Genomic DNA, 26,831 nt, shown 5'->3' with positions numbered 1-26,831 from the left:
AATGAGAAAATCCACCATGGAAGGAATTTATTAATCACTTCCCTCTAATGCAACAGCTTGCCTCTAAATCTAACAACCAGTTTCATAAAAATGAAGGTGAAATTAAATCAAGATCTTTTTGTCACATGCAGTTGCATTCTGTTTGTGGGGTTTATAAACCACTTCTTGCCTTTAACTCTTTGCAACAGCCTGGAAACAAATTTCAACACTCAGTCTTTTATACTGGACTCACTAAAATGTTGCTTCAGACGTCACGTGGAACTGTTCTTTTGTTCAATATTTACAATTTTTGGTCACATCTTTTACTCTTTTTGTAAAAAGATAAAATAAAGGTTTCAAATATACCTAAAGGATTAAATTAGCACGTCCCATTGCGCAGCCTTTAGCGTAGCATGTATTACCATGAAATGTTAATCTGAATATCCATTCACCTCAGATTATCTTGAATAAAGGCCTTCAAACATACAACAGGCCAAGTTTGATCCGTCTGACATTAATCTGGTTCACAGATCCCAACAGAGACGCTGATCATAGAACGCTCTAAGCTGCCACAGATTGTTACCATTCTTTTCAATCACAATATATAAGAAGACACTGGGCTGTTATTTATGAGAGTGACACGTGAGTTGTCCATCGTCCAGATGTTGTGGGTTTGACTTATGATTTATTTTTATCCTGTTGTCATTCTTTTCAATCCTGGATTATATGTGAGCTTTAGAGAGAGCGAGCTTTGGCATATATAGCATATATGATTAAAGAAAGGAGGAGTGAACATCCAGGTTGGACCTTTTTCCATCTCAAACACTCTTTGATTTTTGATATTGATTTAGTAACAAATGTTTGTGTAATTTAGAGGAATTTTGTGGAATTGTTTGTAAGATTTGTGGAAAAATTCAAAGTTCTTTCCACAATTTTCAAATAAAAACGACTGCATTATAGTGATATAAACAATGGGGAAACTGCAAGCCCCTAAACATATTGTAGAGTTTCATTAAATTGGTGAATTTGAGATATCTAACAGTGGATTATTTGGTAGTTTACACAATGATTCATGTAACCGTATTTGAGATTCAGATAATTGGCTTTGTAATGGTAATTAACATGGAAATTCTATAAAAACTGTCATTTACACTTTAATTAAACGCAAACCTGTGGAACCATGTTATAGTTCTATGGCTTAAACATACACAGTTAACAATTATTAAAATATATTTCATACCAAGTTTACCTGTCAATTGTCTTGAGGATCATTTTACCATTCGGGGTACACGGACAAAGTCACCATTTTTTAGTGTATTTTAAAACATGGATCAAACAGACCTGTTATCATAAGAGATGCTAACAGAAAACAAGAGGAAGGATACGTTTTATGGGGTTATTTATTAAATAATTAGTCATTGTAATTGAACTTTAGTAATTGAGAATGTAATTGTAATTGACTTTTTAGGGGGAAAATAATAATTGTAATTTTATTTGTAATGGGGAAAAAATGCTTGTCAACATAATCGTAATTTAGTTGTAAATGAACATGAATAATTGAAGACGCAATTGTAATTTAAAAATGTAATTGCCCCCAACTCAGCAGAGAAGTACACCCTCACAAGTCATACTGTACGCTACAATGTTTGCTTTCCTGTTTAGAGATCTCATCGAAAGATGTCAAAGAAAGGTGCTCAGGAGTGTCCATGGGTGTGAAGACTGCACTGACACATGAGGATAGTGATAGCTTTAAAAATGTCTGAAGTGTCCCAGTCTATCTCTACATTTGAGTCCTTCACTGTTCTTTTGGCAGAGCGACATCGTCATAGTAGTCTGTGAACTTCTTGGCCGCCCTCCTGGCAAACTGCAGCTTTCCGCGGGCCCTGCTGACGGCCGTGTACTCGTGGGACTTGAGCTTGGTGTAGTAGTCGGAGAACTTGTTGTAGAGGACGGATATGGGCATGCCGTTAAGGATGATGCCGAAGGCGATGCAGGCGAATGCGAAGACTCGACCAAGGTTGGTTTCAGGCAGCATGTCGCCGTAGCCCACTGTGGAGATACTGACCTGAAGAGTGGATGAGACGCACATATAGTATGTGCCTGGGACTGAATAATTAAGACTTTTTACCCAAACCTGGTAAAGGACAAGGCAGATATTTGAATTTTTAAGTAAGGAGTGTAAAACATTTTAGTTGGCCTCAGATTTTAGGCAGGAAAATTACTAATTTCAATGTTTATTATGTGCCCTAGTTTGCACTTTCACCTATAAATACTTTGTAAAGTATGTAAGACAATGAGAATAAAAACAATAAATGATATATATATATATAATATACAATATGATCGATGTATTCTCATCTGTTATTTCACTTTTTCCTGCGGGCTACATTGAATGCTCTCAAGTGCCAGATTTGACCCCCATGCCTTTAATTTGACACGTATCAATATTATCATGTATTTTTCCAATATTGATTATAATGCTTTTTCTAATCTTTGATGTTTCCGTATAAGAACTGCTTTGTGGAGACACAACGGAAATAAAGGATATAGCTTTACAAAAGCATGAACTACAGCATGAATAAACATAAGTTACTAACTCGTTAACTACTTTCTTTATAAAAGCATACCTGTCAAGTTTTGGATTTGAAAAAAAGGGAAATTTTCAGGCGCCCGCTACGAGCCGGCACACCCCCCCAACCAAGCTCCAGTATCCCTTATATTTTAAGATAGCTATAGGTGTACAAGAAATCTAAAATAGCTATGTGCTACTTTTGGCTTTTTCACCTGTAAGGGACAGCACGTGTAAGTGAGGAAGGTCTGGGTTAGGACGCACTCATTAATCATCTAACTGAGCTTTACATGTTGTTCTGAGAAGTAAAAGCAGCAACTCCTAAAACTAGTACTTTGATACAAATAAGCTATAATATATATATATATATATATATATATATATATATATATATATACATATATATATTGATATACGCAATCTTGTAGTTTTCTATTTCGCCAAAATAGAAAACTCGATACATCTTGATCTCGATATATCGCCCAGCTCTAATTCCTAAATCATAAAATAGCCTAAATAAAAACATAAATGTGTATATGAAGCACATGTGTTTATTTAATATACTTACAGTTTATATACAAGTCAACACGTTGAATATTTACTGTTAATTTTACATTGTTTGTCTTTAAGTTAGACATTAACATTTTATTTTTATTATATATTTTCTTATAATTTCTCATGCTCACTCATGTGGTTCTCTGGTATTCACTAATGACTTATTAGACACATTTATTACAGACTTTACATTGCTTAACACTTTTTTAAAGCAGTGTATATTTGTGGAGCTTGTGATTGGCTGATTTTTCATGGTGACTTACGTGGTTCCTTCCACTGTGGTAGATGTTAAAATCTCTATTACTTATCAAACAGAACGTATAACTGCTCCTCTTTAGGAAGGTAAACTTTCTGTCCCATTTACTAAGGTATTTACACGAGTTCTTTGTTTTTTTCGCCAGAACGTCTTCATTCATCTCTTTTCTGAGTTGTTTCCGGGTTTGTTTCCGCTGTCGGCACTAATCTCGCGAGAACTGCCACTCAGGCCATTTCAGGTGGAAGTTCTTACGATGCTAGTGACGGCGTTCAGTTTAGTAAGGCATCTTTTAATTATTACATTAAAATACGGGATTATTACGGGAAAATAATAATACGGGAAGATGGCGGGAAAGAGGGGTAAAATACGGGAGTTTCCCGGCTAAAACGGGATTCTTGACAGGTATGTTAAAGCAGGGCAATGATATAAAAGGGTGGAGTCAATGCAGTGACCCATTCTCAGATTTCCCCACTGATAGCTAAATATTAGCTATGATTTAAATCAATAGCTAAATATTAGCTATGAATTATGACAAGTGGGAACTTCTAAAGCAAAAAGCATTCTATTCTTTTGTACAGTGGGGAATAAAAGTATTTAGTCAGCCACCAATTGTGCAAGTTCTCTCACTTAAAAAGATGAGACCTGTAATTTTCATCATAGCTATACCTCAACTATGAGAGACAAAATGAGGAAAAAAATCCAGAAAATCACATTGTAAGATTTTTAATGAATTATGGTGAAGTATGGTGGAAAATATGTATTCAGTCAATAACAAAAGTTAATCTCAATACTTTGTAATGTACCTTTTGACAGAGATCAAACGTTTTCTGTAAGTCTTCACAAGGTTTTCACACACTGTTGCTGGTATTTTGGCCCATTCCTCCATGCAGATCTCCTCTAGAGCAGTGATGTTTTGGGGCTGTCGCTAGGTAACACAGACTTTCAACTCCCTCCAAAGATTTTCTATGGGATTGAGATCTTGAGACTGGCTAGGTCACTCCAGGACCTTGAAATGCTTCTTACGAAGCCACTCTTTTGTTGCCCGGGTGGTGTGTTTGGGATCATTGTCGTGCTGAAAGACTCAGCCATGTTTTATCTTCAATGCCCTTGCTGATGGAAGGAGGTTTTCACTCAAAATCTCACGATACATGGCCCATTCATTCTTTCCTTTACACAGATCAGTCGTCTTGGTCCCTTTGCAGAGAAACAGCCCCAAAGCATGATGTTACCACCTCCATGCTTTACAGTAGGTATGGTGTTCTTTCTCCTCCAAACACAAACACAAAGTTGAATTTTTACCAAAAAGTTCTATTTTGGTTTCATCTGACCATATGACATTCACCCAATCCTCTTCTGGATCATCCAAATGCTCTCTAGCAAACTTCAGACAGGTCTGGACATGTACTGGTTTAAGCAGGAGGACACGTCTGGCACTGCAGGATTTGAATCCCTGGTGGCGTAGTGTGTTACTGATGGTAGCCTTTGTTACTTTGGTCCCAGCTCTCTGCAGGTTATTCACTAGGTCCCCCCGTGTGGTTCTGGGATTTTTGCTCACTGTTCTTGTGATCATTTTGACCCCACAGGGTGAGATCTTGTGTGGAGCCCCAGATTGAGGGAGATTATCAGTGGTCTTGTATGTCTTCCATTTTCTAATAATTGCTCCTACAGTTGATTTCTTCACACCAAGCTGTTTACCTATTACAGATTCAGTCTTCCCAGCCTTTTTTTTTTTTTTTTTTTTTTCACCTTGTTTGCACATGCTGTTGAAGGTTAACACTACAAGAAGTGCAATCTTTTAACAGCAATGCATATTTTATTATTGCAATTAAATAAATGAATTTATTTCATTGCATAATTGTGACCATCACCAGCCCTCCCTAGGGAAGGGTAAATACTTTATTAAAGGGAGGATGTAAAAGAGAGAGGGCAGTGTTACACCAGGGTGAGGGGGGTGGGGGGGGGGAGTTAACAGGGAGGAGGGATACAAGATAGGAAAACGAATGGATGGGGAATAATCAATAAGTTTCAAGTGATGTGATGTGAAATTGTGGTTGTGTATATTGTGCTTATTGTTGTGTTATCAAGCCAGTCTGGTGACCAGTGTGCGGCTTAGGAATAATGATGGTGGCTGTGAGCAGAGGAGGAAGTGAGTGGAAGTTACATAAAACAGGTATTTGGGAACAACGTGTCTATGGTTGAGCCCAGTATGAGTGTTATCCCACAGCCCGAGGCCAGTGCGTCCATGACAAATGTGATTCCCAGAGCCGCTACTGCAAAACCCATAAGCCGCCCCCGGGCCCGAAGAAGCAGTCGGGCCAGCAGAAAGAGCGAGAGATCTAGGGGCCCCCGGCGACCACCCCACGGCCAAGCAGCCCCCCGAACGCCCCCAAGGTCCCAAGCCGAGAGGCTGCCATTGCCCCCCCCATACACACCCGAAAAGCCCCCAAGGAGCCAAGGACCCAGCGCACCACGCCACCGACTCCAACCCCCAACCCCCAGGCCCCCCAGCCCCCCACCCCCCCACCACCACCCACACCCCCGCGCCCAGCCCCCCGAGGGGAGGGCCCAGAGAGCCCCCCGCCCGAGACCCCAGCGGAGGAGCCAAAGCCCACGCCCAGCAGACGACCAGAGCCACGCCGAACGGGCAGCCGGCGGGCCCCCGCCGGTGAGCCCAGAGCCAGCAAGGACCCGACCCCAGGCCAGGAGGACCCGGAATGGATGCAGCACCAGGAGCAGCCCGCCCAGGGCGAACGACCACACCCCAAGCCGCATAAGGCACCAGGGGGCCGCTGGGAGTCCCCCCGCCGGTCCCCAGGCACCCCAACCTAGCCCCCCCGGGCGCCCCAGATGCTGATGCCGCCCGCGCCACGAGCTTCAGTTCTTTAAAGCCAGGGCCCCCTCCAGAGGCCAAGCCAGACTGCCCCGCCGGGATGTGGCCCCCTAATTTAACCCCGACACTCTGCCTCACGGGGGACTGCCCAAGCAGGGGCCGCACCAGAAGGTATGCAAGGGCGCGGCACGCGCCACCCGCCCCAGAAGAAAAAAAAAAAAAAAAAAAAGAAGACCCCCGCCAGGACCGGCCCAGTCTTCCCAGCCTGGTGCAGGTCTACTATTGTGTTTCTGGTGTCCTTTGACAGCTCTTTGGTGTTGGCCATAGTAGAGTTTGGAGTGTGACTGTCTGAGGTTGTGGACAGGTGTCTTTTATACTGGTAACCAGTTCAAACAGGTGCCATTAATACAGGTAACGAGTGGAGGACAGAGGAGCCTCTTAAAGAAGAAGTTACAGGTCTGTGAGAGACACAAATCTGGCTTGTTTGTAGGTGACCAAATATTTATTTTACAGAGGGATTTACCAATAAATTTATTAAAAATCCTACAATGTGATTTTCTTGATTTTTTTTTTCATTTTTTCTCTCATAGTTGAGGTATATTTATGATGAAAATTACAGGCCTCTCTCATCTTTTTAAGTGGGACAACTTGCACATTTGGTGGCTGAATAAATACTTTTATGCTCCACTGTATATTATCATAATCAGCAGGTTTTGGTAGTAGTAGTAGTAGTAGCCTGATGATAATGCCTGCATGGAAATATCAATATAAACTTTTACTTGGACATGAATACAAAACAGATACATATGTATTTACCAATATTAATGTTATAATGTACTCACAGCAGCCCACCACCATGCTTGTGGTATGGAAGTGAAGTTGGTGTTGTGCACGTCGTGCTCTACGGTGTACACCATGGCTGAGAACATGAAGATCCCCATTCCAATGAACAGCAACAAGCAGCCCACCTACACACACACACACACACACACACCTGCTGTTTCAGTGTCTGTCTACGTCCCACTCATGATGTGACTAATCTACTGCTACAGTCTGACCTGCTGGTAACACTGTCTCAGGGTGAAGCCGAAGGCTCTCAGACCAGTGGAGTGACGAGCCAACTTCAAGATCCTGAAGATCCTCATCAGACGCATGATCCGCAGAACCTGGCCCACCTATAAGAAACAAAAAAAACAGCTAAACACCTAAAGAATAAAAAAAAAAAAAACATTTGAAGCTTGGTGTTTTGTTTATTATGAGAGTGAACAATATGTATGCATTCATAACATAACTCAAAGAGAGCTCAGCTAGTTTGTGGAGTCTCTCAGGGCTCAATTCTAGGACCTCTTTTGTTCATTATTTACATTAATGATTTGAAAAATGTTCGTGAAATTGCTTTGCCTCTTATGTTTGCTGATGACACGTCTTATTATCTCACGAAAATTTGGACTGTTTGATAAGAGAATGATGAATTATCTAATTTATCCAAATGGTTTAAACAAGCTTCATGATTTTTAGCACAAAAAAACCTTAGCCTCAGTCAAAATAATGTGAATTTGCTAATCGATGGAGTCAAGATTTGTAATTTCTTTCAATATTCTTCCGATTTTCACAATTATTCAACAAGGCATTGCAGGGATTTTCTTCTGCCGTATTGCAGAACCAGCAGACTATGAAATATAGAGGCCCATCACTTTGAAACTATTTACCTCAGAGTATATCCACTTTGAAGTCCTTTAAAAAACATTTACAGATGTACATTTTTGGAAAAGTTTATTTTTTTTATATTCATCTATACTGTGTATACTGTATGTAAATTGCTTAATTGTAGATGGAATTGGTGAGGTAGCTTCAGTGGTCTACCAGCAAAGTTATGTTATAAATGTTTGATTGATCTAAATTTATATTTATACTTTCATATAGTCTGTGTAAACAAATAAATAAATGAATAAATAAGTGTCTAGACCTTTCCAACACGTCCCACAGTCTCAATATCCCCAGGAGATGGATGAAGGTCCTCATCCTCAAAGCACTCTAGGATCATCTGTAGATAATGTGGCAGGATGGCGATCAGGTCCACCGTGTTCAGCACACTGCGCCCAAACAACTTCAGGTCTGGGGTAGAAACCAGGCGCAGTAGATACTCCATGGTGAAGAAAGCAATGCAGAACGTCTCCACATACTCTCCATAGAACCTGCCGCTGAGCTGCCCTGATGCAGTCTGGGACATAGAGAACACCAGAGGTGTAAAGAGTACAGATTTATCCTCGTAACTAAACCCCTGTTTATTCCTGACCAGCCACTAGGAGGGAAATTCAAAAAATGTCTTGATTACTATAAAATCTCCAATGGACAATCTTTGCTATATGTTAACTAGCTACTCATTACTCAATATACCTTTTCCATTCACTCTTCTATGCCTTGGGCAGTGGGATAAACTCGTACTGGGTTTAATCTTAGACACGTTGATCCCAAATAACAGTTTTAGGTATTACCACTCACTACTTCCCACCATTATACCTAAGCTTCACACATGCCACCAGACTGGCTGAACAGATTACACAACACAATAAGCACGATATGCACAACTATAATATCACATCTCACTCTCACTTTAAAACAGTCAACTCTTCCCCACTCTTTCAATTTCCGACTCCCTCTTCCATGTTCCCTTCCCCCCACCTAGATGTAACTGTCCATTTTCCTACCCTGACTCCCTGTTCCTTTTCTCCTCACCCAGGTGCAACACCGTCCTCTCTTTTTATATCCTCCCTATAATAAAGTGTTTCTTACACTTCCTTAGGGAGGGCTGGTGATGGTCACAATTATGCAATCAAATAAATTGATTTATTTAATTGCAATAAAAAAAAAAAAACATATTGCTGTCTTTAAAAGATTGCACTTCTTGTAGTGTTGACCTTCAACAGCATGTGTAGATAAAGTAAAAAAAAAAAAAAAAACACACACACACAATTGGAACTATTTTCCACAAAGACATCTGCATCAAATACAATTATTTTAAATAATAAAATAAAATAACAACAATGAATTCAATGCAAAAAAAAAAAAAAAAGATCAGGCTTTAAATAGTTACATTTATGAACTCTCAAACCGAGAAAATAACCTCCATTAAATGCTGTTTTGGTGCGGTGCAGTACGTTTAATCTGGTTAGTCAGCTATGATGTTATACATTTGATTGTTGTCTTATCATTTCAGGTTTCTAGTTTCACAATGTCCGCTAATCATTTTAAAACACAAAAATTGTAATTTACTCAGTAACAGTTGAGTGTGGAAATGCAAGAAATTTTCTTTTAAATTGCGCTTAAGTACAAGTAAAATTACTGATTTAGAAATATACTAAAAAAAGTACAAGTACCCATAAAAGCAACTCAATTACAGTAACACGAGTACCTGTATTCGATTACTTTTACCTCTGGGGAAAGCAGATGCGTCACTGAACGCCTCCTCTTTACTGCTACAGCGTACAGATTGTGTACAGCATGTACCTTGTACTGCATCTCATCCACCGTGTTGAGTGTCATGGCGACAAGCGACACCAACACAAACATGGAGGAGGCGACTCCCATCACCTTAGCAGGGATGGAGGAGAAGGGCTTCTCCATTAGGTGCCAGATTCTTCTGCGCAAGGAACTGTACAACATTCCATAAAACATAGCCTCAGTCTCCTCACTTTCCACCTAAAAGAAGGAGAATACACAATTGTTAATAAATATATTGATCTACTGTATTTATATTGACAAAAAAAATGAGTATATATATATATATATATATATATATATATACTGTATATATACATATATATGTATATATATATATAAATAAAACTGTTACATATAAGAGCTTGACAATAGATTGTGATCTACTAAAGTACTTACCATTGTTGGTAACATATCTTTTTGTATATTTATATGTGTATACATAATTATGTGTATACACATGTAAATTATTTATCTGTTATGTTAATTGCTTTGTGAAAGGAAGCAACCACTGATATGAATTATGACAGTAACAGGGGTGGGAATTTATATATATTTTGAATAATAATTTGTTTTTCTTTTTGGCATGTTGAAGGAGAAAGCAGGAGAGGAAGTGAACGGATAATATTGTCAATGCCATCGACCAATCAGAATGGAGATGCAAACGCGTGGAAGACTTTTGAGCTTTTTATTTGGTTTATATTGCAAGCGCTACTATGGCAACTGTTGTGATTGACAGCTCACAGTCTACAAAGATCATGTGGAATGTGCTTTTAGGATCTTTTTCGTCAGCGGTAACAGACCAGATGTCCATTTAAATGGGACAAAAAGAACTGAGCTTGTGAAAAACTGAGACAAATAAATGATTTGGGGGAAGTCGACCGAGACATGGGACGTAACTCTGAAAACCGGAACTGTCCCGGCTAAACCGGGACGTCTTGTCACCCTACTTATACCAAGCATGACTAACGCCATTCATCATGGCCCTTCATTAATACAAAAGTCATTTTGGCTTTAAAGTAAAGCTGTACCAAAGATTGAAAAAAACTTTGGCATATTTTTACTAGGTTACTTATAGCCTTATTTCAAAGAATTTATTTGGACATTTTTGCCATTTCTGATAACTCCTTACTAGAGCCTCATGTAAGCTCTATTGAAGGTGAGTGGGAAAGGAAAGGAGCAAAGACAACAATAAGCATTAACAGGAAGACCAGTTTTATAGGTAAAACGAGAAAGTCCCAAAGTTCATAAAGTTTTAAGAGACAAAAAAAACACATAAAACAAAAAACAGCTTGTTTTTAAAAGGTTGGACGATTTATCGTGGAACAAAATATTGCGGTATTAAAAAGTCTCAGGATGTATCGTTGAGGGTACGAGTGGTATCTCGAGGTGAGATTTAAACATGTCCTACCTTTTTAAGTTACTGCTAGCCTTCCGTATTATCTTACCCTCTAATTAAAGTGAAGCCGTGAACGTTTAGTATTTAAGAAATGCTTTTAAAACCAGGAGCCCTTTGGACTATTCAGTACTTATGAAGTAGCTCACAGTTTCAGAACGGTTGGTGACCCCTGCCCTATGCTGTGATGTCAATCCATTCAATATTCCATTCATCTATCCATTGATCTATTAATTTAACCTTCGATGCAGCCATTGGTTCATCCATTGACAGAGACAATGTGGATTCACCTCTGCCAACAGCTGCTTTTGTATCTTCAGCTGCTCATTGAGCTCGTCCTGCCTCTCCTCGAAGGAGATGCGACAGCAGCGTTGGCTGTTTTTGATTCTTACGCCCCAGTAGTTGATCTCCTCCAGGAAGCTGCAAGGACACAGCTCGTCTTTAATCCACAGCACTCCGGTTCTTTAGGAGGAAAATAAAGAAGGTTCAGAATCCTTCCAAAATGTCAAACTGGGATTTGTTGTGGTTCATTTTACTTGTAGAAGTTAAAGATGTTGTGGAAGATTTGCGGGTCTCGGTCGAAGAAGAACTCGTTGTTGTGGACGATGTAGTCGTCACACAGATCTAGCTTTCGGTTATGGTCTGTGGATGTGGCCAATCGGCCGATCCGTGTCTTTGGATACCTGAGAGCTAACGTGAAAGGCAGGTGGTACAGCTGGAAAAACCAAAGAGAATAAGAAACTTTCACTGGTAAATAAAGGTTGTTGTTTTTGATCTCACATTTGCCAGATCAAACATGGCTCGTTCAAGAAAAACATAAAACGTAAAAAAACATAACATTCATGGTACCAGTAAGTAAATGATGGAAATAGGAATACTGCTTTAGTGAACTAATCAAACATATATCTATTATCATAAGTGTGAATAGAATACACTTCATGCATCATTAGTACTAAAGTGATACTCCACTGTTTTTACAAGTTAGGCCTAAAATCTTTAAAATGTTAGCATTAGAAGATATATCTATGCCCAACAAAGCACATTATTATGCATGATATTCATTTACTTTACAGTTTTAGAGCCTGTGTTTCGCCATCTTGAAATCATGTGATTGATGATGTCAGATGGCCCCTCTGCCTGTAAACATCCCATTGTTTTCTATTGGAGTGAAGCATTCATCCTGCTTTTTAGATCATTTAGCAGCTTTTTCGGTCAGAATGCCAATTAGTGCTGCTTTTGGTTACTCTAAATAAACATGAAAAGTTAAAGATGCCGATGTAAACCTTTTTTCTTCACCAAAAGAGAATAAAAACAATCTGTGACTGCAGGGGGCAACAGTTCCTACTCTGTGGTTTTCGTAGTAGACAATGAAGCAGAGAAGAAGAGCTCTCCTAAGGGACCTTTACTCTGCCTTAAACAGTGCACCGCCGATGCTCTAATTTAGTGAGTTATCACAGACTTTTTCTTATTATTTAGAACAACCTTTTTCTGTTGTCATTTTGCGTTTCTTTGTTATTTGTTTGTGTTTTTGTTGTGTTGTGTGTTTTGGGAGTCAAAAATTCTTGTTATTTTTGTAATGATGTGTTTTTGGAGTCATTTGCTATATTTTTTTCGTTTTGTGTGTTTTTTTGTTATTGTTGTTGTTTTCTTGTGTGTTTTTTAAGTCTTTTTGTGTATTTTTCTTGTCATGTTGTATTTCATTCTGTTGTATTTTTTTGTTGTTGTTGTTTTGTGTGTTTTGAAGGTCAAAATATTATTTTTTTTTTTTTTGTCATTTGTGTTTTTGGTTTTCTTGTATAATTTTTGTATTTCTGTGTACCTTTATTTTTCTCATTGTGTGGTTTTGGAGTCAATTTGTGTTTTTTGTGTTGAAGGAGAAATTTTTATACTTTGTGTATACTTTATTATTTAATTGAAACAAAAATGTAGTAGTTGTCTTTTTGGCCTAAATGTTGTGTGTTTTTCAGTCATTTTGTGCATTTATTTGTTGGGCTGCACAAAATTGAACCGAGGGTCGCATGGGCCCCGGGCCGCCAGTTGCCTATGTCTGCTTTACTGCCTCTACCTTAGTCCTTAGAGAGGGTATGCTCAATTTGCCTACCCATCTGTCCAGATATTACTATTATTAATTACTATTTCATGCACACATTATGCTAAACTTGATTTGTGGTCATGAATTAGTGTTTAATGTGCACATAATAGCTAATTTGTAGCAACAATAACACATTTATTATGACCATGTCATATTTGGGGCTCCTTAAAAAGCAGATGGTGATGATATTTCCTTCACATGTCAGTGTTCTTGATTGAGATTTTATGATGAACAACATTCATCAATGAAAATATGAACTGATGTCTATAGTTCAGCTATGTATAGATTGAATATCATGTGAGTGTAATTCTGTTAGATTTCTGCTATAAAAAAAGATCTGCTGTAGATGGAATAATGTAAAAGTTGGTTGAGGTCAAGTAGAATCTGTGGGGGCGGTTACCGTTCCTCCTACATTGATGTTCAGGGTAAAGTGTTTGGTGTGAGAGAGCAGGAGGCAGGAGGGCGACACAGGCAGATGATCCTCCACCTCCTCGTCTTCATACTCAGCATAGAGATCATAAATGTCTCGGTCCAGGTCCTTCAAAACCAAATTGAGAAGATCAGAGCAGAGAGTGAAACAGTCATGAAAAACCTAAAAAAACAGGATGTTCATTAATAATATATTGTAGGCTCTATATACAAACGCTACATTTCAAACACTACATTTTAACATAATGCACACATTAACATCAAGCTTTTGAACGGTTGGATTTGAGTGTTAAAGGTGCAGTCCGCAACTCTCAGATCCCTCTCTCCCCCGCCCTCCCCGCTGCTCTCTTGCCCTGCCTCCAAACTTTCCAAAGTCCCTCCCTCAGAGGCACTAACAAGCTAACGTTAGTCCGACAGCAACATCACAGTAATATAACATGCTCTGTTAAAATCATATTACTACAGCGCTTCTCTCTCTCAATGTGCACACACCTCAGGAGCAGCAGCAGCAACAACACAGTGTCACTTACAGCAGCTTACACGGAAGCTGCTACGCGCACACAAACAACACATGCACCACAGAGTTCTAGTGTAACAATTACAAATCAAACATAATGTAAATCAAGCAGCAGTAATTACCTTTAAAGTAGGAAAGTCGCTAATTCCATCTTCTACTCCTCCAGACCATACAATGTAAAAAAGACGGCTCTCTAGCTCTGGGAAAGGGGCGGGGCCTGTGAGCAACAGCTGTCAGACAGTCCATCAAACACAATCCTGGGTCTGATTGGGTTTTTTTTGCTCAGTTTTTTTCACGCAAACTGCTAGTTTGATGTAAAGCTGTCCTTACATAGTGATAGCTGCAGCAAATATGACAAAAAGTCACTTTTATGAGAGTTGCAGACTGCACCTTTAAAGTTGCTTTGCATATTTTTTGTTTAGGTTTTTTTAGTCATCATGTGTTTTTTGGAGTCATTCTTGTTGTCGTTTTGTATGTGTGTCAATTAATTTTGTGTATTTTTGTTTTCTTGTGGGTTTTTGGAGAAATTGGGGTATTTTAGTTGTCAGTTTTTGTATTTTTTGCTGTCCTTTTGTGGGTTTATGGAGTGACTGTGCATTTAATTTGAGGGCGACGCATGTGGCCCTATATATATTGAACTGACAAGAACTTTCACAATGATCTTATGGTTTTCAGTATTGTCCTTCCTTTAGTGATGGCACATACCCTCACTATCATTTTACAAAGTTAAATGCATTTATGGTTGTCATACACACAAACACACAAGAATCTGACCTGCATGGAACTCCAGGGCTTAACAAAAGCATTGATTAAATCCTCAGGGTCCACTGGGTCTTTCACAGCATGAGTCCAGTTTCCAGGTTTGTAGCTGGAGAACAGGCTTCTGCTCCGGGTTCTGAGCTGGTTTAACATGCTGGGTCCCCAAAGTGAAAAAGAAAAAAAAAAAAAAAAGCCAAAAATATTAAACAGCACAGTAAGACATCCCAGCAAAGCTCAGCTGATTCCCTGCACTCTAAGTACTCATATTTGTAAGAAAACACACACTGGCAGTGATGAGGTAGGGAGAGAGCGTGTTGATCTAATGCTGCTCACAGAGGATGTGCAGCTGCTTAAAGTTTTAAATACTATTATCCTTCTCCGTCATCTGCCCCTCATCTGTTTTTCTGTCCTCACAATGATAGAATATCATAAATTCACCAATCTGGACTTTAATAATAGCACTTTATATGACAGTGAACTGTTTCACCACTGCTCACCAAACAGACATGATTTTTCTACAGAAAAAATATGATTTCAGGAGTTTGTTTATGGTTATTATTTTTTTTTTATTATTGTTTATTAATTAGCTTATTTTATGACAAAACACTAAAGGTTTACAGTTTGTCATTTGCACAGCAAGCAGTCACAATAATACAACCACCTGCCTTAGAGGGTGAAGATCCTGGGAAAAATTATCTAAACTAGGGACTTACATTTACATTTACATTTACATTTACATTTACATTTACATTTACATTTTCCACGGTCATTAAATCACAACCCACTTTAATTTCTTAGAATTCAACCAACCAAATTTAGTTTTTCAAAAATAGTTGTTGAAAACAAACAATTTTTTTTTTTTTTAAATATTTTCCTGTGTAACATGCATTTCAAAACATGACTGTCAAAAGAAAAGTTTCTTTCAAAATAAAAGACCAGTCCAACATGAGAAGCATCAAGTAACAGTTTTTGACCAGCTCTCCGCGACCCACCATTTGAGAATTGCTGCTCTAAAACATTAAAGCCATGGACTCCACCAGACCTCTGAAGGTGTGCTGTGGTATGTGCATTAAACAGTTTGATCCTGGAACCTGTGTGATGGAGCCTCCGTGTATCAAACACCTAGAAAGTTATGTATGGTAAATATTAGCCAAAGGCATGTATTAAAAATCACTGAATTGTCAAATGTGTTAATAGTTGTGAAGCATTTCACTGGATTTTGATTAGTGGGGCTGAACCTTGGACCAGTCATGAGGTTTTGTTTTCCCAATATGAATTCTCAACACCCGCAGAGATCCCTGAAGTCACATGGGCTCAGAAACTGTTATTCTTCTGACCTTCACATCCGACATTCAGCTTTAATCCGGATGTTTGTGCAGCAGTTGGAAAGGTGCACATTAATCCATGCTCTGGTAGCAGTTGGGATTATGAACCATTGGTCATGGACCCACTTCAAATAAAGTGACAGATTGGGCCTCGTCACACCATATTGACCCATCAATGTGAGGCTTAATCACTATGTCTTGTCCACTTTAATTCACTATGAGGATTTTGCCAAGATTTCATGTGAAAAAGGAATCATTCTGGGGGAAAAAGTGCAAATAAACTGAATTTCATAATGTATTTCCCGACTCCCTCTCTACATCAACGGGTTCATTTTCATTACTAAACCTGTTGAAGTATCAAACATCACTGCTGCTCATCGTGTTTCCAGTGTCTCTGCAAAGCCAATGCAAGGAGTTTTAAGTTAATCTTTATGCTCAGACCACACAGAACTTTATTTGGTTTAGTGCTCAGGGGAGCACCTCAGGGTGTTGCTTGGTCATTTTATTTAAATACATGTTTTCCATTAGTATGGAGGGATGCATGGATAACTCAACATTGTACTTTAAACTGACGATGAAAAGAAGCAGCACAGCAAGCTTTACAGAATAGAACGCTTTTAATGAAATGATTGAATATCAGCTTTTCCAACAATGAAAACCAAATAAAATAAGATATTTTTGGGCACGATAAGTACTACTTTGAAGCACTGAAAGTTTTGTCAATTTCTAAATAAATAAAAAAATACTATTAAAGCTAATCATATACAGTAAAGTATTTTTATACTTTAGGTGTTACAATAACCCATTTTAAAACAAAATGTCCAGTTAATAGGCGCACAGTGGCGTGGTGGTTAACATGTCCCCCTTACAGCATGGTCTTTGGTTCAAGCCCTGGTGTACACACTTGGGTCCTTTTTATGTGGAGTTTGCATGTTCTCCCTGTGCTTGTGTTTTTTTTCATGTCCTCTGACGTAGAAGTGAATGGGGGTGACTGTGTGTGTTGCCCTGCGATGGACTGGCGCCCTGTCCAGGGTGTACCCCCACCTAATTCCCAATGAGAGCTGGAGATAAACAGACCCCTGCAACCTTGAAAAAAGGAGCAAGTGGGTAAGAAAATGGATGATGTTCAGTTAATGTCACTGATTGTGCAGGTTGTCATTGTAACTTACCCTGGAACTGTCCATGAAGTTAAAATGTGTCTAAACTTTATTCTGTTTTCCTTCACTCATTTATCTCGCCTCCACAGTCTTTTACTCCCAAATCTAAATCACATTTGTATTATTTTCGTAAATATCTGAATCATATTGGTATATATTTGTATATTATTATTTATCCTACTTTTTTCTGCTACTGTAATGTTTGTTTCTGATCCCTATTTTTAACAGTCTTTTACTTATTTGTTTATTCTTTCATCTTTATTGTTTTTATTCTTTTATTTGTGATGTGTTCTGTGGCTGTAACAAAAGCCATTACCCCCTGGGATTAATAAAGGAATTCTGATTCTCCCTCCGTGTGCCACTACCTGCCATCTAGTGTCTGTAGCCCCGCCCCTCTCCATTTCTAGACATGTGAGAAAGTAAAACAGTTCAGCTCCAAATCAGGCATCGTCTCCCATTGTACACTTCTATCTAATCTTGGTACATAAATGCATATTCTAATATTTAATCTAGTGCACGTTCATTTTAATTACACCTGTACACGATGCAAAGGAAACAAAGACATTCAGTTTGAACAACATTTTTGTGGTTTTAATTTTGAAATAGTTTTGAAATCCATTTCGACAGTTACAGAGCATGATTTCTTTGCGTCCCCCCCCTCACTGTACAGAGCTAGAAAAAGTTCACAGTAACAGCACACATACAAAATAGTTATTAAAGTCCTTTGTGTTGATTTTCTCCACTCTTAAATACATTGTAACCTTAAGCGCAACACACCAGCCAACCATAGCAAAAAGTTCATTTCAAGTCAAATGTATACAATCTTATTTACAGAAAACATTTGATCAAAGTGCATTGAAGAGTCCTGATTTACGCTCATGTCTCAGAGGGATGATGGGTAAATGTTTACAGTGTTTACAAAAGCTGTAACCAGTTATTTTTACTTAGCTGCAAATATAATACTAATAACGGCAGGAAGAATGTACTTAAAACAAATAAAATTAACCAACAACTTGAAAAAAAAAAAAAAACAGAAGCTCAAAACATACATAAATATTCACATTTGAGTTTCCGCGTCACCACTTTCAAACTTTTGCCGTGTCATTTCCTGAGAGCTCAGATCAAGTTTGAAATCCTGACCAGCAGAGTGTGCCGTGAGAGAAGCAGCGTCCTTCTAGTTTTCCTGTTCAGTCTCAACACAAGAACCCTAAGAAGAAGCCGTGTAGCTGAGAAAATTCATTTGGTGTTGTGAGCACAGGGTTTTGAAGTCCTTTAAGAAGAAAGGGCCCAAAACAGAAAGCAGGTGGTGGTCAAAATCATTAATAAGAAAAAAAGAAATCAAGAGTCTTTAACACTGCAGAGGTGGAGTGAACATAGAGACAATTTGTAGTATTCACATCCTCAATAAGTTCCCTTCCCACTGGTGATGGCGTAATGCACTTCAGAAGGCATGTGGTTGAATTGTAAGGGCTGCAAAGGCTGATATGGACAGCAGTCGTCTAGGTAACCAGGAGGTGGCTCTCCATCACTGAAGCAGCAAAACTCAAACTTGATCAGGACAAATCATCATCCTCTGTGTTCACGATGGAAATCTGAAGCAGAGAGAAAAGATCCATCTTAATGACTTCACCACTAAACACTGATAACTTAAGTGTGTCAAATAAAAACCTGTCATTCAAAATAAAATTCCAAAAGTATCACGTAATCATTTTGTGTTGTGGAGACGTTTGCAGGCAATGTGACGCTAAACGTGGAGGCACATGTCAGATTAAACAGATCAACTACAAGAAGGTTTAATCTGTGCAGATAGACTGAATGGCAACATCGAGGATTACTCTGGACTACAAGGTTGAAAGAAGGTTAGCATGTAGCACAACTGGGCTAAAACCTGGTAAATTGGTGCTATAAAGTGGTATTTTCCTCCTTCCTAGTTTCAGATTTATCCCACTTTAATGTTTGCGATCAAACCAACTTTAATATAAAACAAAAATGTCCGAATACAAATCAGTTTCTAAATTATTACTTTTATTTATTAAGGGAGAAATAAATCCATACCGTTACTGGGCCATGTGAAAAAGTAATTGCCCCCTGACAATAATAATATTCTGCCAACCTTGGCAGCAAAAACATGAGTGATTCCCATAAAATGGCTATAGTGGACGATTTCAGCATGAACTGCTGGTTTAAGATCACATCACAGTATTTCAAATGGATTTGAATCTGAACTTTGGACACTTCAACAACTTGGTTTTCTATCTGTGAGACTTTCAGAGGAGGACTTACTGATGTGTGTCATGTCATTGTTCTAATGTTAACCCAGAAGCACTTGATCTACTGATGCTGGTAGAGAGCAGAATTCATACTGTTCCCATTTTCCTCTATTATAGATTATCAATTACTTTTTCGCATAAGGCTAGATGTTTTTCACTTTTTTGCCTTTTGACAAATTAAGTAAGCATTTAGAAACTGCATTTTGGATTTACTTGGGTTGTGTTTGTGAGATTTAAAATTGATTTGATAATCTGAAACTTTTAAGTCTGATAAATCCGAATGATCCAAAGTAGGGCAAATACTTTTTCCTCAGCTGATGTAATAACACCTGCAGAACTCTCAGACCATAAGAAACTACTCTTTGGTCCCATTCAACCTGATTGAGCAGCTCTGCCTCATGGTCCGAGGAATGAGTGAAACGGGCCAAACATTTTGTAGGTGTGCTAAACTGAAGGCAATTACTTTTCAGATTTAAAATTTGAATACATTTGCAGACATCTGTGTAGAATAATAGGGAAATAACTCTCCTTAATAGAACTTTGGCGCGCTTTACTTTTTCCAAATTATTATTCCAAATACTTTCCAGATGCACCATAAACATTCTAAACTTTAAAAACTGTTATGTCTCTGCTAAATTGTGTGCATCCATTTTAATTTCAGACTCGGGTGTAGTGAAAGCAATTGTGAACACATTTAAGTCTAAAAATTAAGTACGCCTCTGCTGAACACGCTTTGATTTCGATCATTCATGCTCTGCAGATTCACCGCTGGGTAGGTGTGTCCAACGTTGGCGCTGTGTCGAGAGATGTCAATGTTGAGGTCTTCCTCTGTCGTCTTCAGGTACACAGGATTGTCAAAATTCATGCTTTTCTGGTTCTTCAGCTGCCAGTTCCTCCACATTAAGTACGCACCTGTTCCCAACATCGCCAACAGCACTGAGCAGCAACACAACCAGACACACAGGGAAGAGTTAAGTTTAGGATTACCATCAAATCTTTAGATAGGTAAATAACTAAATAAAATAGTGCTTACAGACGGGAAGAACTGCCCAGGCAGCAGTGGAGCCTTTGGCCGTGGAGTTCACCTGGATGGACGTACTCACATTGGCTTCTGAGAGACAAAAATAAACAACAAACAAACTATCTATTGAGTTTGAGCACAATCCTCCCCACATGAATCTAAGAATTAAAATTAAATCACAATAACCTCTGATACAAGATCACTTAAGTGGGTTAAATGCACAAAGATTTTTTTAAATTTAAAGACATTTTTTCTATTACAGACCACACAAATATTTATAAAAAAATAAATAAAAATTAGGCATGGAACAGTTTTGATAATACTAATAATCAACGGCACACACAGAAACATTCTGTCCCACCATTAATCTCCCTCCAAGCCAGAAATCTTGTGTGATCAAATGAGATCCAACAATGTGAACTAATGCTGCATTCAAAGCAGCAGCTCACTTGATTTTCCCAACACCTACCTGTAAAAAATGATTTGGAACACCACATTAAGTTGAAGCTCCTACTTGGTTAAGTCAAGGTACAAAAATCGAATATTTTAGCCACGTTTGAGATATTTCAATGTGCTGCCACTGATTAGGAATTTTCAATTCTGAAATTGTTCTCAATTGGCCACATTCTGTTCACGGGGTCATGAGTCGTCTGCTTTCCTATCACATACACAATGAGTTTTAGTTGTAAATATTGAACAATTTTAATGTTTACGACAGTAAGCCCTGACACATTTCATTTCACAACCCAACCCCACCGTGAATGCCAATGATTTGTTTATTACTGAGTTGAAAAACACTTCAAACATTAAGAAAACACTTTAGTCTGATCTAAAGTGTACTCCTTCCTTTTAACAAGCTGTTGCAAATACATTCAAGTCACGAACACACTTGTTGAGTTCCCAAAGTTCTGCAGACGAAAGCGCTGCCTATTGTTGGGTTTCACACACAGTGTGTGACAGAAAACCAGAAACATCACTCACTCAAGCCTGCTTTTCAAGCAGCTCAGCTAAAGCAGCGACAAAGACTGAACAACACAGACTTTAGTTCATTGGTGTCCTTGGTGACAACCTGCTTCACTGCTCAAGGCTTAGCGACTGCATCAACAGACGGCAACAGCAGAGCAATGAGAATCTCAGACTTCACAGCATTTCATGTGACATTCACTACACTCGGCATCTGACTGTGGAGGCGTCTCAACATTTCTCCTCATGCCAGGTGTCAAAATATTCAAATATGAAACTGATACAACAATCTTTTCTCTGAGGTTCACAGAAAGTGAACAGCATTTGAATAAACCAGTCACTACTGATACTTTCAGCCACTTTGACTCATAAAAGGTTCCCATTAAAAGAAAAAACCATGTAGACTACATCCAAATCTACTTTTTGTGTGCAGATCATCTATCCCGAAACCATCTAAACCACTACAGATGTATTTTATGCAGCAGATCCTTAAATATGACAAAAAAAAAAGAATTCTTGCAACTGTATGGAGAAACTTCCACTGTACCCTCAGTCAGTGGTGGCGTTTCAATCCAACCTATTGAGAAGTCCCTTAACCCTAACTGCTTGTTTGTATAAAAGTATCTAAATGAAATTATAATTTTAATATTTGTAACTAATATATCTTTACCACTTTGCACAGCTATGATAACTCTGTCCATTTTAAGCTTAAGTGTTTTACCTGTTTTAAGCTAACAGATTCAGTTGGACTCCACAGTTAATTTACAAATTATTGTCCACGTTTCTGCTGCTCATTGTAGTAAATATCAGGACTAAATATGCCACATTAACAGTGGGGTGGAAAATTTTTATAACACTATAAGCTCCATTCATACATTTTCTATGCAAGTACCTTGCATCTTTGATAAGTCACATTTAATCATCCAAAGAATAACACATTTTATTTATAATGCACTTAACATTTGAAACAAATATCAAAGTGTAACAATGGGTGCCTAAGAAAAAAAGCAGGTTTCAAAGTATGAAACAGAAAGTAAGCCATACAATATTAAAAACAAATAAAAGCCACCAAGTGCAAAGAAGTCTAAAGAAAACATTAAACTCTTAAGGATTTCATTGCGAACAGCTGCACTGAGAGCAAAGCATCTGCCACAGCTGTGGAGAAGTATTGACACTGTTTATACAATGAAAGGAACATGCTGGAACACAATGTTCAACAACAATGTAGCAGAGAAACATGTTCTTTTATCAGGAGTAAATGCTTAGGATGTTAGCATAAAACTTGTTTTTTTCATGTGGTTTAAAACACATTTACAAATTGGGCCACTGCCCGTTTCAGTCATCACTGATACCGAGAAACTCTGATAACTTCATCTTTGCATGATTTTATCATTTGAAACTATGCTAGAGAACTCCGATGTAAAAGTTGTGTGATCAGCCAGAGCTCTTCTGTTGAATGAAGTTTAGATACGAGAATCAGCACATTTATTTTCCATCTTTCTTTGTAATTGTGTGTTTCACAGGGTGAAGCTAACAGAATTTCAGCTAAATAAAGACATTACACACATCAGCAATGGATGAATGCCTTAAAAGGAGATGACAAAGCAGAAAGATTTATCTTCCAGTTCAGCAGAATAATAAAATTAGTGCTAAAGTGGGTAAAGCCATTAGTGCCGATCAGCAAGTCCCCTACATTCAGTGTACTTTTGATAGGGACAAATTACTTTTGGTCAATGCTACCGACTTGAAAGCAACAAATATTAATCACAATTAAAACAAGACAGTTATCAACATCCTCCGCCAGATTGGTTATCATAACTCACAAGCTTTTCCTAACCGTCCTAAATCTAAGAACAGGGTATTGATACCCTGAGCGCACACACCAAATTTGGTTATCCTATCTTAAACAGATTCTGAGAAAAGCTATCCCCCTTCCACACTTTAAGGCGGGGGATAAAAATGCTTTTCCAATGTTGGACCAATGCCTAACTCCAACCAGGAAAAGATGCTACAAGGTCAAAGAACCTTTTATATCCAAACGGAAACAATTAACTTAAACAACCAGAATGCCCTCCTCCACCCAGACTGTTTTCCAATGTGAGGAAAGGTCAGAGCTTGTCAAATTGGTTTTAAGGCAAGACTAAACATGTTCCCAGATGACTTGCATTACAAAAGGACAAGATGATGTTGCAGAATAAAGGCCAGGTAGGTGCAAGTTAACAAAAACAATTTCATTTAAAAAATAAAAAAGGCCCAATTTGTTATCGTTATCAATGCACACATTCCACCAGAAGTAGAATGATGCATTACTTTTACTGTACTTGACATAGTTTACTGTATGATTATTAATGGCAGCTATGGGCACAATTTCCATCAATAAAGTCAAATCAGCCTCGATGGAAAATATGGAATTCACTTCCTGAAATGGAAATAGTCATTTTATTTTTATCTTTTTAAATCAAGTGGAAACAGCAATACAACACTGAACACACGCCCACTGACATGCTGGAAATGTGTGATATTGTCTCAAAACATATTTCTCACCTTAAAACAGGTGGTGGTCTAATGTCTAGCTTTAGCAAGTGTAATAGCTTGACATCAAATCTTGTGCGATATCTTTCACTGATCTGAACATGTGCTGTTTTAGTGCATTTCTATGTGTATAAATATAAAATCAATTACAAAAGTTAACATCTACAACTTCTGGAAGTTTAATTGCCTGTAATCGCAGGTCTAGATTACAGAAAGCCAAAACAAAACTATGTAAACTGATGTGGAGATGACACTTTCTCTGATGGTGTAACACACTAATTCCAAAATTCATTTGGAATGGAGGGCAGCTTGGGTGGGGTTTTACACTCAAAGCTCCGCCTAGAATTATATCCATCTTAGCACAGCATCACATATAGAACCAGCAGCCTTGAGAAACGGCAGCCTAAAAGGAAAATGTCTAGCTTTGCTGATGTAGCAAAAACACGAACATTATAAACAAATGCAGTTCTGCCACAGGGATGTGCAAACATAGTTTAGACGAAATAGACTGCACTCATTCAAGTAGGGCTTCCCTGAATGTAGACCACGTCTCCAGAGACAGACTTAGAAATCGGCACTCAATTGCTGAAAGCAAGGTCCTCCTACAACAGAGACACTGCATTGAACCATTCAATGTAGATTTTCAATGTTAATTAGCAGGGAGGCAGCAGCATGACCACTGATAGGTCTGTTGTGTAGCGGACAAATGCGTGCTATGCAGGTTCAACCCAATAAAAGGGAGAGTCAACAGACGAAAACAGTCTTAGACACCTCCAACAGACTATATAAACACACAAACACACACTTGCTCATCCCTGTTGTACTGACTGAGTGCAGAGTTTACAGTAGTTTCAGCATCATCTCCTCAAAGACCCTAACCCTAATCTGCAGAATGTAGGCAGACTTTCTTTGGGGAGAGAGAAAGTTCAAATAGTTGTCAGGGGAGACATTATGCTACTTTGAGTACACCACCTCTTGGTTAGCAGCTGCAGTCCAATTAGGATACTATGTGCTCAGAATAAAGATACCAGGTTCCCATCAGGCACTGCTTCCAACCACAAAGTGCATAAAGAGCTTGACAGCTTTAGAAAAGGAACAAAGTAAAACACAAAAAAAATATTTTCATTTGCAAAAACCCATTATTTTGACAAAAAAGGTAACAAAGGTGAAATGGGAGAAGAGACAAGTTGTGGGTGATGCTGCAAAGATGAAAATTCTGATACACCTGCTAATTTGTGGTTTTAAAACAAGATTTCTCTAGCAGTAGGTGAAAATACACAAATGTAAAAAGTATTTTGCAGTTGGAATATATTAGAAATGATAAACATCCATCCACCGTGTTTTCTGTGGAATTAGCACAATGCTGTATTGGCTGCTTTCCAAGAAATACACAATATTCCTGCAAAAAATTCACGAATAAGGCGCTCCATGACAGGTCGCACTCCATTGGTCCTCCCTCAAACTACTCAGCCAATCAGGCTGTGGTTTTTGTACGTTGGGTTCGAAGAGATGTACAGAAACGGTGCCAGTTTAGTTATTGTGCTGCAGGGGTGATGGTTGGTAGTAAACAGTTTGAATCAAATATAAGAAAGCATTTGCTCACCCAAAAAAATAAAAAAACAGTTTATATAAAAGACACTTCCTGTACTTCATACTAACATCAGGGCCAACTTCGACAAGATCTTTAAGATCAATATGGATTGAAAGTGAGCAGCAGACCACTCAGCTTTGTTAACAAACATAGTTCAATTGTCCAGATGAGACTTTAGCATCCGTCAAACAGTGGGAGGAGACATATCAGATATCAGAGCCACAACAATAGAAACAGATCAATGCAAGTAAATGTAATAGAGTGAGCATATTTCTGACAAGTTTTAAGGGTGATAACGCAATGACAGGTCAACCTAAAACGCTGCATTATTTTGTCAAAGAGATGCACTGCCATAAATGTAATATTAGAACTGAAATTAGATACCCATAAGAATTAAAATGTAAATCTGTTACCAGTCTGTTACTAAACCCAGGGTCAAATAAATAAACTTGACTTTCGAAAACCAAACATTCCCACAGTTTCATGCTATTACTGATCAACTTAATTTTTCTGCAATTAAAAACACCTATTTAAATGCAATTATTTTCCTGAAAGCAGGAAATTCCAGATCATTTTCTAATATTAAAGTTTGCTTCCAGTCTGCTAGTTTACTGGATGTTCCCAGCGTGTTTAAAAGTAGAACAGGAGGCTTCGCATCTTTGGAACCAGCTCCCAGTCTCAGTACATGAGGCTGCTACTGTCTCTACTCCTATAGGCTGATTCTATAAACATGACCCTAACCCTTAAGTGAATCCTCCATGAGTCCTTCTCAGTGTCAAGGTCCTCTCCTTTTTGTCAACACTGCATCATGTTTTTCTACAGTCTATGCCTTTCTCTTATGTTTCAGGTGTCTTGGCGCTAAAGTTGACGGTTCATGATCGGTGGTTCATGGCTCAACCAGTCTGTGATACTCTGATGTTCTTGCAATCAGACATGCAAACACCAACGGCATCAAAAAGGTGACAACAAAACCCACTGTAGGGGGGTCTGGGGGGATCTTCCCCCATATAATTTTTTTGATTTTAACACAAATAAAGCAATCTGGAACACTAAATAGTACAATAAGACAAAATACACTATTTTCTTCAAGCA

At 38.4% G+C, this 26,831-nt stretch overlaps 2 protein-coding genes across 2 annotated transcripts in view; both read right to left on the bottom strand.

Annotated features, from left to right (window-relative positions):
- Positions 1 to 1,680: 1,680 nt before the first annotated feature.
- LOC114473092 (potassium voltage-gated channel subfamily V member 2-like) lies at positions 1,681 to 15,033 on the bottom strand. The gene is made up of 9 exons (XM_028462490.1): positions 14,896 to 15,033; positions 13,576 to 13,713; positions 11,620 to 11,798; positions 11,374 to 11,545; positions 9,697 to 9,888; positions 8,156 to 8,410; positions 7,248 to 7,364; positions 7,032 to 7,157; positions 1,681 to 2,044 (listed from the first exon to the last, which is right to left on the bottom strand). Exons 1-9 carry the CDS (start codon positions 15,031 to 15,033, stop codon positions 1,775 to 1,777), a joined length of 1,587 nt encoding a protein of 528 aa, XP_028318291.1. The 3' UTR covers positions 1,681 to 1,774.
- A 2,905-nt stretch (positions 15,034 to 17,938) lies between these two features.
- Positions 17,939 to 26,831, bottom strand: part of vldlr (very low density lipoprotein receptor) — a 48,320-nt gene continuing 39,427 nt past the window's right edge. Inside the window, exons 17-19 of the mRNA XM_028462545.1 lie at positions 20,666 to 20,743; positions 20,399 to 20,568; positions 17,939 to 18,954 (exon numbers count right to left, since the gene is read on the bottom strand). Of these exons, the coding sequence (XP_028318346.1) occupies positions 18,916 to 18,954; positions 20,399 to 20,568; positions 20,666 to 20,743 (287 nt within the window). The 3' untranslated portion in view covers positions 17,939 to 18,915. The remainder of the gene's footprint in view (positions 18,955 to 20,398; positions 20,569 to 20,665; positions 20,744 to 26,831) is intronic.

This window comes from Gouania willdenowi, chromosome 12, assembly GCF_900634775.1.
Source record: "Gouania willdenowi chromosome 12, fGouWil2.1, whole genome shotgun sequence".
NCBI lineage: Eukaryota > Metazoa > Chordata > Actinopteri > Blenniiformes > Gobiesocidae > Gouania > Gouania willdenowi.
The sequence above is the reverse complement of the archived record's forward strand: the minus strand, read 5'-3'. Positions and strand labels throughout refer to the sequence as shown.

Bases quoted from the DNA above. Each gene is read 5' to 3' on its own strand.
- LOC114473092 (XM_028462490.1), bottom strand. From the start codon at position 15,033: ATGTTAAACCAGCTCAGAACCCGGAGCAGAAGCCTGTTCTCCAGCTAC. The intron at 8,411-9,696 runs GTACATGCTGTA...TCTATGTCCCAG, and splicing joins TGGATGAGATGCAGTACAAG to ACTGCATCAGGGCAGCTCAG. The intron at 7,158-7,247 runs GTCAGACTGTAG...GTGTGTGTGTAG, and splicing joins TGAGACAGTGTTACCAGCAG to GTGGGCTGCTTGTTGCTGTT.